This window comes from Apis laboriosa, unplaced genomic scaffold (assembly GCF_014066325.1).
Source record: "Apis laboriosa isolate Shangri-la unplaced genomic scaffold, ASM1406632v1 scaffold91_cov154, whole genome shotgun sequence".
NCBI lineage: Eukaryota > Metazoa > Arthropoda > Insecta > Hymenoptera > Apidae > Apis > Apis laboriosa.
In genome coordinates, this window is record NW_025224773.1 from 839,673 (window position 1) to 854,224 (window position 14,552).

Here is a 14,552-nt window from a genome sequence, read left to right on the forward strand (position 1 = left end):
GGATACATGGCGCCATCTCTCGAATGCAAACGTAACTATTTAATAGAAAGCGTAGCTAAAATCGGATACATGGCGCCATCTCTCGAATGCAAAGGTAACTATTTATTAGAAAGATAAAGCAGAATAAGAATTGAGGATTAGCGCCATCTCTTGAATATCTTTTTAAGGAAATATTTTCAATACTCAATAGATGGCGTTAGTAATTAATTCTTTATCTCTATCCTTCTTCTATTATCTTCTATCCTTTCTTTTTGAGTTTCATTTGCGGCACTCTACAGATGGCGCTGATTTCAATAATTTTATTCTATCTCTATCCTTCTTCTATTATCTTCTATCCTTTCTTTTCGAGTTTCATTTACGGCACTCTACAGATGGCGCTGATTTCAATAGTTTTATACTATCTCTATCCTTTTTCTACTACTTGCTCTCCTTGTCTAGAACGCGTGCTTTCGTCGCTTGATACGAAATGTTAAATGAATATATTTTCATTATTTGTTTTTCAAAATTATAATATATGTGATATAAAAAAATGCATTAAATGTTAAATATATAATTTGAATAATTTTTATATATTGTATATATATATAAATATTATACATATATTTATATTTTTTTTATATCGTATAAATATTTTACTATTCTTATATGTCATAATGATATTCTTAATTTTTTAGGAACATTTTATTATTTTATTTCATCTTATTAATAAAAATCTATTTATCATAAAAAAATAATCAATTTTCTATATTATCTTATTACACAACATTTTCTTGATTTGCTTGATAAAAAAGCAAAAATATGGATAAACAAATTATTTAACATTTTTTTATTTAAAAATATAAAATATATTCATAAAATATTTTATTTTATAAAATTATTTTATAACATAGAATCACACATAATGATATATCAGACTTTATTTTCAGTTATATTTTTTACCTGTTTTTGTGCCTCCAATTTCTTTTTTCTTATTTCAATCCTTTTATGCTTTGTGCTTTTTAAATGAATGTTCCATTGAAATTCTCCAATAAATATCCTATCACAAATCTGTCAGAAAAAAAATGAAATTTTTAATTTTAATCGAAATCCAAATATAAATCAATATTAAAAGATTAAAAATTCAATACAAAAATTTACATCACAAAAATGTCTTTCCTCATTGCTACTATCACTGAATTTTTTATTCTTCACTGATTCGTTTAAAGGTTTTTGTTCAGGTTTTTCTCCTCTTAGCACAGCCTCGATTATTGCCACAGCTGGTTCATATACACAACTGTCCCATTGGTTCACATCGGTAGAATCTAATGCATAAATTGGTGGTACCTATAATCATTTTAAATTAAAATACAAAATATTTTTATATTATGAAAATAAAAAATATTATTAAAAATAATAAACAAACTATTTATTAAATAACACTTGGAACACTTTGTACTTGTCTGTCACTGCGACGAAGTAGACGATTCATAACCCATTTTATTTGTTTTTTTGCGTATCTCTTCGTAACCATTTTTAAATCATCAATACCCCTTTGCAATAATTCTTGTCCCTATAAATGAAACATTTATTTATATATATATCAATACATGTATATTAATATAATTATTAATTGATATTTTGAAATAAAATTAATAGTAGAAAGGAACATATTATGTTTCCTTTGTCAAAACTCATTGCTCCAACTCTTTCCATAGACAATAATTATATTTAATTATATCAATTTCAAAACCAATATCAATTCTGATCTCTAATCATCTGAAATTTGAAAATTGTAATCTATTAGATATAATTCTAGCAAAATTCATATAGACAAGCAAATATAAAAAATAAAAAGAAAAGAGAATAAAATTAATTTATCATTCTTATCTTCAAATTGTAACATCCAACGAGAACTTGAAACTAGGTAAAAAATACTAATAGATCAAAATTTATATCATTTTATTTATCTTATTTGCTTTTTCACTGATCATTTGCTGCTCACCTTTTTCCCTCGCTTCTCTTCTTCTGGCAACACGAGGTAATCGTGAAACTCTTTGAAGCCGATACTTTGAAAAATACCCTTCGTATAATCGACTGATCTGAAATCAAAAATAAAAATAAATAAATAAATAATTTATTCAAATCTATTTATTCGCAGCCTTTCTTCCATTATTTCAAATCATTCGCGCCAATTTTATTTTATTCTCGAACAACCTATCATATTCGTATAATATGGAATATTTCTTGTTTTCTGATATTGATATCAAAGTAATTTTTTCTATCAAAATGTATCACTGATATATCTATTATTAATTCAAATTTTGTGTAATTTGTAATTCAAAATATATATATTACAATGGGTATTCGTGGATTTAGAAGATTTTCAACTATCTACGTAATCAAACTTTTACCAATAAAAATCGTAAATAAAAGAAATATCATCATCGACAAGTGCAAGACTTACAAAGATTTCCTATTACGTGCGTAACCAACAAAATCATCATTCGGTCCTACAATCAGACTATCAACCCCAATATTATATCAAAAAAAAAAAAACTTCTTTCATCGCTGATAAAAAATTGAGGAAAGAAAGAATTTCGAAGATGAATTTTTTTTTTTTTTTTTTAGATAAGCGTCAAGGGTTCGTTCCATAGTCTTTAAACAACACGTCTCGAGATCACGTTCTGTGGCGATCGTGTCACGGCTCGCAAGTGACTGCATTTTACAACCATCTTATCACAGCTGGATAGTGATAACGGGGCGAAGCGAGGCCGAGCTTACGTGGCGGGAAAAAGGCTCACTTGCTCGCACACGTGTCAATGCCAAATATGTACCTGCCGAGTAGAAATCTGAATCTATCGATGGTATGGGTGTGCACGTGCACAATTACGTGAACTGTGCTCTATGGGTGTCAACAGGGCAGTCGAATCAAAAAGTCTTGTCTCGTACGCTCGCTTGGTTAAGATTACGATTTAAGTTCTCTCGTGTACTTGTGATGTTTTCTAACATCCGATAATGAGAATTTTTTTCATTCGAATGTATTTGTTCGAGAGATCGATTGTGATTTCAGATTATGATTCAAGTTAATAATAATGTTGCGATTTTTAATCGGATGGAACGAAGTGGAAAAGTGATATAATATATTAGTTAGAATTTTTTTTTTTAAAAATAGAGATAAGTATAGTCGATTAAATTTTATAGATAAGTTGATTCTTGGATAAGGTTATTTTTCTTAATTATATTTTGTATTTTATTTTCGTTGAAACGTTGAACTATCGATGATAAAAACAAAAGTGATAAACATTTATCGAAAATACAATAGAATTTTAAATGTTAAATGGGTATTGACGTAGTTGGATATATGGCCGAATAACATGAAAAATGAATTTATGAATTTCTGAAATATTTATGAATGTGTATCAGTATTATTTTATATTAAGCAAAAATTACGATCCACAGAAAATAAAGTTTATATTTGTTACACAATTGCACAAATTGAATTTTTTTTTTAAATTTCAATAATATTGAAAAAAAAAGATCGTCAAACGATTATTATTACATTGTCATTCACAAATATATTTATCAAGCGAAAATTCTCATGTCATCGTAAAATTATCATTCTTGATCCTAAGAATGATATTCAACACATCAAATTATAATATCTACTCGTACGAAATGCAAATCATAGTTTTTTTTAATTAACATCCTATGATCTTTACAACTTGATATACTGCTGAAATTAAAAAGAACGGTTTCAACGTTAATAACGTTATTTTAATAACCTTTTCGTTTCGATATGTTTTCTTTTTTTATACAACTATATTCTTTTTTTTTTTTTATAAAGAAAGCAAAAAAAAAATTTACAAGAACACGCGATATATCACTTCCGAATAATCAATATTTAATAGAGAATTCACGAAATTTGTATTTTTAAATGATCATCAGAAGACAATCATCAAGAGTTAACATCATTTCTTATTGCATTACAATGTGTCTATCTAAAATACGACATCCAGCTACCTTCTTTGACACTAAAAATGTACAAGAAGCAGGTATATTACGATAGAAGATTAATGGTTCCACTAGAAAAAATAAAATGAAAAGTTAATTCTTTTTCGAGTGTCATTTTTCATCAAACAGCTCGATATCGGATATATTTTTCCTTCATTATATAAGTCGTTCGCATTTTTTTTTAAATGAAATAATATTTAATTACAGTGATCTTGTTTCGATAAAAAAAATTCTTTAAATCATTTTTTTCTTTCAATTAAAAAAAAAAAGTGCCATTTAAAAAATTTCCTAATGAACATTTGTTATAATCGACATATACAATAATGAATGATACATATATGTATTTAAGTCACATAAGCTCAAATTAATTTTTTAATGATATAATTTTTGAATGAATTAATTTTTGAATGACATAATTCAATTAATTTAACTAATTATTTAATTTCTTACCATGATTAAATTTTCGAACTTGTTGATAAGATTTAAGATAATTAAAAAAGAATAGAGAGAAGATGATAAAATTAATAGTTTATCAAATTCTCTCTTTTTATCTATCAAAAATATCTACTAATATTTTTATCTCTATAATAATATAATAAAAATAGAGATGGTAGCTAGAAATTTTTCATTATCCTTTATCCACTATCCTTATTTATATTAATGAAATTCCTCGTTCAAAAGTTTTTCATAAAATCCTATTAATTTACGAACCATGAAATTATGCTTAATATATTTAATATGCAACTCAAGTTTTATTCCTAAAAATCTCATTACCTCAATAACAAATACAACAAATCACAAGCAGAAACTATAATCGATAATTAATTACCTTTCTTCCATAAATTTAATAAAAAATCCTATTTTACAAATGCACAATACGCTCGTGCGATAATCCGATAAATTACGAAAAGCTCATTATATCTCGTTGATATAATTAACAAGCGGCGACCAGTTGGAATCTTTCAACCGCAGTAAATCTCTTAAAATAAATGCAAATTGACCAACATCGTGACACATCGATATACCCATATATTAACTTTTAAACCCATTTAAAACCCCATTAACTTTTTTGCAACAAGTCTCGTTAACGCCTCTCTCTCTCTCTCTCTCTCTCTCTCTCTCTCTCTCTCTCTCTCTCTTACTCACTCTCCTCTCCGTTTTCTCGCCTCGTCCATCCAAAGTTCCACGAATCAATTACACATTGATTCTAAGCATGATCACGATTATCTATAGCGATTATGGATGTCATTAACAAGCTTGAAATTAATGATAAAATCAATTCAATCTCTCGCGGGATTAAAATAGAAAAAAAAAAAATGCGACAATACAATATTGCAACAGGTAATAATAATAATAATAATATTCTGATGCCAATGGCAGGTGTGCAGTGATAATGACAACTAATACAGGGCAGTGGTGGTAGTGGCACAAGTAATTAAGATAACGATGGGTGACAGTAATGATTATCGAGAATGCATACATACGTAAACTGGTATCAACTATTTTTGCTACTTGTTGCCATGCGGTCGTAAATATCGTTTACTTGTTTCACGTTAGGGAGTTATGAACTTCTTACGATATATCGTATCACGTGAAATGTTGATTGGCTGCATCGTTATCCTTTCCCCCCAAGTCACAATGTTGGCTGGTATTGCAAGAATTCGAAAGTGTGTCAAATTCAATTCCCAATTAACTTCTTCTCCTTTTGTAAAATAAAAAATTGATCGTGTACGTAAAGTTTTTTTGTTCAAACAATGATTTCAAAATATTTTTTTTTTCTTGAATAATGATCGTGCGTGATTTTAAATGATAATTTTTTTTTTTTCGATAGAGAGTAGGCGTTTTTTTTTATTATTATTGTTTTATAAACTGGATAAATAATTATTGTTTCTTTTACAAATTTTACATTACAAATACACGTTTGTCTTTTTTTTATGATAAATTCTACGTTTTGACACAAGTCAAATTGTTACACTTTATTTTACATTGGAAATTCAGTTTAGATGAACAATTATCATCGAACAATTATAATTTGTTAATTTGGATTAATTTTTAATTTGAAAAGAATAATTTTTTCCACGGATTTATAAACTTTTAAATAGATTAAAATCTTTGATTCAATCTTTGAAGGAAGTTTAATCAAATAAAGAATCAATCTGTTTTACATTTTAATTAAACTAGATTAAACTAGATTTATTAGAATGAATATTTTTCTTGTATATCCTTGGACTATAGTTTATATATAATCGTGAATTAATTAATTCAGATAGGAAGAAAATAATACGAGAAAAAAAAATAAAAAAAATAAATGATTCTTTATAAAAAAAAGTCATCATAAAGACAAATATTTATTAAATGTTGAACAATATTATACATGTTAATTTTATGGAGAGAGAAAAAACTATTTTCGAAATATAATCTCGCAAACTTCTGTATCTTTTTCAGAACAATTATAAAAACAACAGAACAATAAATTGTCTAATTAATTTCAGAGAATGAAAGATCGTATCGAGAATTTATTTTATTTTTTGTCACAACTGTCACATTTATCTCTTATGTAATCTTTATTCTCATTGAATTTTTTTAAACGTTCAAATTATAATTCCAATTGAAGTAAGAATGAAAAGAAAGAAAGATCATTTCATGAATATGTACTACGGTATAGAACATTGCGCAATGTAATGGCGAAAGTTAACTTGGCCGTAGTTAATATGCGTTATACACGATAAAAATTAATTTGTTTCCCCTGGGAGCCCCATCCGGTTGAATAGAAATTGCTACTCGATCGATTGCTACAGATCTGCTCGATAAATTTTTTGCATTACCACGAATGAAATTTTACACGCGTCATTTCACACGATTGATTCATGCATATCATTTCGCTACTTTTACGTAACCAAATAATATATCGAATCGTTCAAAAGAATTTAAAAAAATTTTAGAAATTTTAAGAATTCAAGAATTTAGAAGCTTAAAATCTCGAATGTCAAAAACATTGGAAAAGTTGAAAATTTGAGGATTTGATATTTTGATAATTTGACAATTTGAAACGATTAAAAAAATGTAAGGATATTTTAAGGTATAAAGTAATAGATAATCTAATAACTTAAGCATCGAAGTGATTTTGAAATTCAAAGATTCGAAGAAGATTAGAAAAATTAGAAATTGTTTTGCATTTTGCATTCTGTTGATTAAATTTAATTTGTCTTTTTAAATACTATTATATCATATACAATAAAATAATATTTATTACTTTCTTGATATATGATATATTAGATCAATTAATTAAGATTAAATTAATTTAAGTTAAGTTGATTTCATGTTATACAAATTTAAGATACACACGGGAATGTCTACACTGGAAAGTGGCCATTGAGCGAAAATAAAGAAATTAATGAAAGCTAAGTATTTATTAATATGTATAACAACAAGAATTAAACGAAAGGCAAAAAGTTTAATGCAGAATGACTAATTCAATTCAATTCAAACGTATAATCAGATTTATGATTAATTTGTAAATGTTGCAAATGTTATATCCTTGATGTCGATCTTGTATTCGAGCAGAATTAATAATGAGGAAGATAATTATCAATCACTTAGAGCAAATAATCATAATTTCAAACATTTCTAGTGAAATAATTGCGAGAAGATTAATCAGTTAAGTAAATCTATTGTCTGGCAGTTTTGTTTACTTTTGCTGTTAATTAATATTGACACGAGCAGATTCTCAATTATTTCAATTCTCAATTATAATTTTATAATTTTAAAAAAAGATTACGCTTCAAAGGATTAAGTTATCAAAATCATTTTGACAGATTAAAATTTTGACAGTAATATTTTTTATTATTTTCCATTCACAATAAATTTAATCAAGTTTAAAAGTATTAAAAAGAACTATTTTCTACTTACTTTCTAAAAAATAAAATTAATTTTTTTCGTACATATTCCTTTCTTTCTTATATTAAAAAAAACGCATTTCTATCGTTTAAAAATAAATATTCTCTTGCAAAGAAATTTGAAAGGATAATCATTTAAGAATTAAAAAATGATAAGGAGGAAAAAAATTTAGATCAAAAGATTAATTACATCTTATTATCGTTCACGAAGAAATGAAATCATTACAAGTGAAATCAAGAAAAACTTGTTTATAAATTAAAGAAAATATTCGAAATTTTTTATTCAATTTAATGCTAAGAAGCACAAGCTCAAGGAGAAAGATCAAGGAATATTATAAAATATTGATCAATTTAAACGCAATTAAATCTCATACTTTCAAATAATTTTCCGGTATTTTCATTATTTGATTTATGATCCAGAATTTAAATGATTGATCATCAAAATTCCGAGCGAAATAGCTTCATATCCATGTGTCAAGCGTTATCAGTATCTTATTCCCGATTAGCAAGAATATCATAATTAACGAGCCTATGAACGAAAGATATTTAATTTGCATACAAGTTGCATCGAGGAATAACCAAACGATCGATTTCGCAATAAACCTACTATTTATAATTAATGTCTTCCTTTTATTCATGGAAATTTACGGGTGTGACAGGAAAATCCATCTTGCATAAATAGATATTTTACGAGGAAGTGAAAATTCATTGAAAATATATAAAGATTTCTATTTGCACATGTAACTATTATTTAAAATATCTTATATATGTAAATAAATTTCACGAGAAATGAAATATAGGCAAAAAAATTTTTCCTGACAGGTATTATTCTTTACTTTATTCCATAGTGATTGAAAATTACGTATTCAATATAAATTTAACTAAAATTGAAACCAATGATAGAAATTAATTTAAAATAAAGAAGAACGTAGAATGAAAATATCTAGGAAATGTATAGTATATATAAAAATTCAATATGAAAGAATTATTAAGTGGATATTTTTATGACTAAGTTAATAAAAGTAATAATTATAAATATATAAATATATAATATTGAGTAATTATAAATTATAATAAATTAATAAATTATTAATACATTTCAGAAGAAAAAAAAATACGTTATAATTGTACATTCGTAAAGAAAAAAATAAGGAAAAAAGGTACTGATCACCATGTTTTATGCAGAAAGGAGACAAACAAAGAAAAACCGACATAAAATCTACCATTTCTTATTAAGAAAAGAAAAAAATTCTAAAAATAAATATAATAAAAACGAAACAATGTTGAATGAATAATAATCAAGAATTTAATTTATTGTTCATCCAACTTTATACAAAATTTCCTGTAATTAACCAGTCTCGTAGGTTTCGTATTGGTACACTATATATTAATCACACCTGCCTTCTGAAACTTTGATGTTCCACAGTCTGACGTCATATCCGGCAGAAGCCGAGCAGGCAGTGGCTGTGAACAGGAGCATTTGCATAATACGAGACATGCTACTTGCAGAAATGTTGCGAGCTACGTAAGTAAGGAACGATACCATGGAAAAGGTTACAAGACGTGTGGAAAAAGAAGAGTCGATAATACGAGACATGATCATCGAAAAAAATATTTTGACATGATCTTGTTTCTTCGTTACACGAGTAAAATATAATGAACTTGTTCCTCGTTACACGTGTAAAATTATTGTCAAACGTGCGAGCGTTAAAAAAATTTATATAGCACGTGTCTTTTACACGATTAACCATTAATCCTTCGTTTCTTTCAATTTTTTGTAGCTTAAATTTTCAAATATTTAAATATAATTGGAAACTCTTTTGCTCCAAGATCTATCTTTATATTCAAACTATTATTTAAACATTCCAAATATCATTCAAATATCCTATCCAATATTTTATCATCCATTTTAAACGTTCTATTATCGAAATGTTCCATTATCTAAACGTTTTGTTACTTAAATATACTATTATTTAATTAAGACTCGATGTTTTATCATCCAAACATTATTCCTTTAAAAATAAACAATAACTTTCTGTCAAAATTTCCTATTAATCAAACAGTATTATATTCTCTAATTAATCCATTATTCAATCCCTGTTTTATATTATAATTACAAACCTAGATGTGTATTATAATTACAAACCTAGATTTGTAACTGTACTTTTTATTCCATCTTAAGTCATTTTTAAGAAAGAAAAATCGAAAAAAGATTTTTACCCCTTTCGTTACACGTTGAGCGAATTCTTCTGAAGAGCAGACTTTTCATAGACGCCTCAGCCCCCAGAGTTCCCATGAACTCCTTCGAGACGTCGATGTAATTCAGTCGGAACCCCTTGACTGGCTCCATGTTGCGTACCGCGCATTGCACGTGCCGTAGCGAAGCCGACTGCAAATTGGCCTGACGGCGTAATTTGCATAGCTGCTGGTGCAGCGACGCGATGAGCCGCTCACTCGACACGCACGTATATGTACGCAGTCGGCGATAATTAGCGATAACTGTCATTGAAAGGAATTAATCGCGATAAAACCGGAAAAGTTCATGATTGATAAATTTATGGGTGATTAAGAGAGAAGAATTTAATATCGATGCGATTGTGGAAAACAGTTAATTTTTCTTCTATTGACATTTTATTGGAATTATATTTGTTATTATACAATGTGTTAGATCGTTGGCTAATTTGTTTTTCAAAACTATTCGGAAATAATATTGAATTTAAATTTAAATTATTGGATGAGCGTTTCTTTTGATCCTTGATGAAAGACATCCTTTGCTTTGTGGAACGCCGAATTTTTTGTTTCAAAGGAATATTAATGGGAACAAGAATTTTTTTTTAAATTATGTAAAAATTATGCAGGAATGATATTAAATTTGTTTTTTTTTTTTTGATTTGACTGTGCAGTCAACACAAAGATGGATGGAGAATACGGGAATGGGGGAGATGTGAAAGGAGATGAGTGTCGGTTAGAAAAATTGTGTACGTGATAAAGAGGACATGGAAAGAGAAAGAAAAAGGTAAGTATAAAAAAAAGGGGTAACAAAAGGGTGAGAAAAGGGTGAATAGAAAAGAAAGAAGGTGTGTTTATGTGTCACAGAAAGAGAAGTAAAAAGAGAGTACCTGTGTGTTTATGTGAAAAAGAGAAGAAGAAAATAAAGGGAAAAAGAGACGAAGAAAATAAAGGAAAAAAGAGAATTGTTGCGGATGTATAAGAATGAAAAAGAATTACTGATTCTTTGAAGAAAGTAGAAAATTTATTAATAGCAATTAGCTGATGTATTCTTGTTTTTGAAAAAATGTTGATCAAAATATAATAATAATAATTCAAAAATATTTTATATAAGACACGATCAAATATCTTTCTTATTTATATGATGTATTTTTGAATAAAATATTTTTATTAATTTTAAATTAAAAATCATTAAAATATGAATCATTAATAATATTTCAATACAGAACAAATAAAAAATTAATCATATATTGAATAATTCTTCTCATTGATCATCTCATTTCACATTGCAACTATTCTCAAACTGAATTCATTTCACAAATTGGAATTTCACATTGTTTGTAAACGATAGTTACACGTCTCGCCATTACACATAGTCTCATCAAAATCTCGCCTTACATTCTCAACTTGAATCATCAAATTCCACGAGAATCAGGTAGCAAACGCGAAACGCTTTGCTTATCACCGGTATCATAAGCTCAAGGTCCAATGGAGTCGTTGTCAGGATTAATTATTTCACTTACGTTAGATTAGCATACGAAACTATTAAAGAAACGTGGGAGAAAATCGAGTATCTAATATATTTTTCCTGGCAGCAAAAAATCAAATGATAGAAAATATTGCTACAAAATATTAGAACTGGAAAATAGAAATTCTTTTTTTTTTAAAAATTATTTAATTCACAAGAAAATATTTAAAGAGATATATCATATTTGCTATTATTTCAAAAATGTACACATAATATCTGAAACCAATATAAATATTAAATTAACATTTTCCTAATTTAAATATAACAAACAAAACTAAACATTAATTTGTAAGAAATATATAATGAAATTATATTTTTTTATTATTCCAGAATTATGAATTAATTCAATGAAACGTATATTCTCGTTTTAATTCAAAGTAATTAAAATAGTCGAGGAAAAACGAAACGTTGTTTTTGCTCGAGATAGGAATACGAAATGTCTTGTGACATTTTATCGAATTCTTCGTGTATCGAATTCGCTATGTCAGTGTCAATCAACGATTTTGCATATGCAAAAGTTTTTCAGTCGAAACGTATTAAAACCTGTTATTAAATGTTATAAACCAAATAACGATCTACTATTCCAAAATGATCAGCGATTTTTGCAAAGGAATTGATTACGGAAGTGGAATAGATAAGAGAAAAATGTGGCGTTGAAGAACTTTTTCTGCGGATTTAAATACGATAGAATTGGATTTCTGTTACGACTGCCTATGTATATATTTTTTTGAAAACTGAATCGTATGTAGAACAAGAATATTTGCCAAAGAATTTATCATTATGTAATTTATTATTATTTCAATCATCTTTTCTGATATATTTATAATTCTATGAATGATATTATTTCATTATATACAATATTTGGAATTTTGTAGTCATTGTCTATTGAGATTCATAACTTATAAATTATTAAACTTTTATCATATTCTAATATCTTCTTATATTCTCTAAAATTGGACACCAATTTTCTTTCTTCTAAAATCATCGATTTCATTTATCATTATTGTATCAAACACGTTTAAATATTATAATTCATTCAATTATTATAATAAATATTATAATACATTCAATTTTATTCTAAAAATATCACAACGCAACGATATAACGGCTCAACAATTGAAAACTCGAGAGATTAAATCATTTCTCTCTCTAGAGCCCACATTTTCTTTCCGACAAGTGAATTTTTTCACCTGACCCATAATTTAGAAGCGATTCAAGGTGATCCTGTTACGTGGCTATAACCCGGCGCGGAATGTTCTTTATCTGCGGCAACACAATCGATTGGCACACGAGAAATTCATTTCACATGGGTAACGAAACTGGTGGAAAAACGACATGGACACCGGCCACGAGGTATTTCCAGTCTCCTTGTGCCCTTTCGAAGAACCGTTAGCCGGAGAAAACGCGTATCTGATAAGGCCAGGTATCGGATTCGATTTAACCCAAGTGCATTATGCAGGCAGCACAAACTCGTATCCCAATAGGGAAAAAGTGCATTGGCAATAAACGAGGTTTATTGTTTTTATTCGATCTAATGTAATATTTTTTGTATAACATTTGAATCGTAAAAGTTGTTGAATATTAGATTTGTTAAGAAGAAAATTGTGAATAAATATTGTTATTTTTATATTACATGAAACATCGAAAGTGTTTTTAACTATATTTAACTATATATACATATTGTGTAATATAAATTAATTATGAATTTTTAGAAAATTATTGTCGAGTGTCGTTTTAGATAAATGCAAAATTTTTTAATCATTTCTGGATTCGAATTGAATTTTCAAAATATTCAATTTAGGGTGTGCATATCATCTAAAATTAAAGAAGATTACTTACTGTGAATTTATGCTTAACTATTTGCTGCTTGATCATTTCGATAATTAACATGTATAATATATATGTATATTTAACAGATAAGTTGTTTAAAAAATTTCCATCAGTTGATATTAAAATGTTGAACACACAAAACGCTGAAAGTTTCTTCGTTTACAGATTGCTAAACTTTGTTTGTATTTTCTTTTACAATGCTACGATTCTAAAGTTATCTTAAAAAATATATCCGTGTTTAATAACGTCGAAAAAAGTTTCTCAATAATTGACATGCCAATTAACGTCATTCAATGTTGGTTTTAATAAGAGAAATGTGTAAAAGAAGTATACGCTAATGAAAACGTTAAATTAGCGATAAATGAATAAAGATCCTTTAATGCGTTTCAAGAAAAAATTTAAACTTAACATTCTGCTTAGAATATTATTTTATTAAACATTGAAAACACATTTAAAATATCGATTCGCGTCCAAATTAAATATTTAATATTTAATTTGATTCTCATAAAGTTATAAGTAATTAAAGCGAATGCAATTCTTGTAATTTCAATTAATATGCATATTTGTATTGTTTATTCGACACATAATGCCGGTTAAATAGTATTTCTTCACCTTTCATTAAATACTATATCGAGTAAATAACATAAATTAGCATAAGTTTCAAATTCATAAACATTACTTTTAATTTCAATTGTAATGAATTTTTCAACAATATTAAACTAAATTTCTAAAATTAATTACATAAAATTTTATTTACCATTTAATAATAATCACTGTAAAATAAAATATCAATTCACGATATCATTTGTTACAATTTCCCTTTTCATAAATATTACAAAAATCCTCTACTACGCTACGATTCTTCTAATCCAACTTTCATTTTACAAATCAATCCGACTTTCCATCAACTTTCATTCGCAAACAAAAGAGAATCTCCCCCCTCCCCCTTTCTTATCATCTGCAAGGAAAAAAAAAAAGAAACACTCCCGATTTAAATTCCCTCAAGATCTCAAAGAAAAATGTGTTCATCGAACCGCGAAGCGTTTTAAAATCGCAGCGGTAAATCGGCTTCCTAGATG

At 27.1% G+C, this 14,552-nt stretch overlaps 1 protein-coding gene across 1 annotated transcript in view; it reads right to left on the minus strand.

Annotated features, from left to right (window-relative positions):
• Nucleotides 1–811: 811 nt before the first annotated feature.
• LOC122719648 (tRNA dimethylallyltransferase) overlaps nt 812–14,552 on the minus strand; it is a 119,090-nt gene continuing 105,349 nt past the window's right edge. The window contains exons 6-9 of the mRNA XM_043945640.1: nt 1,982–2,078; nt 1,436–1,549; nt 1,138–1,323; nt 812–1,047 (exon numbers count right to left, since the gene is read on the minus strand). Of these exons, the coding sequence (XP_043801575.1) occupies nt 910–1,047; nt 1,138–1,323; nt 1,436–1,549; nt 1,982–2,078 (535 nt within the window). The 3' untranslated portion in view covers nt 812–909. The remainder of the gene's footprint in view (nt 1,048–1,137; nt 1,324–1,435; nt 1,550–1,981; nt 2,079–14,552) is intronic.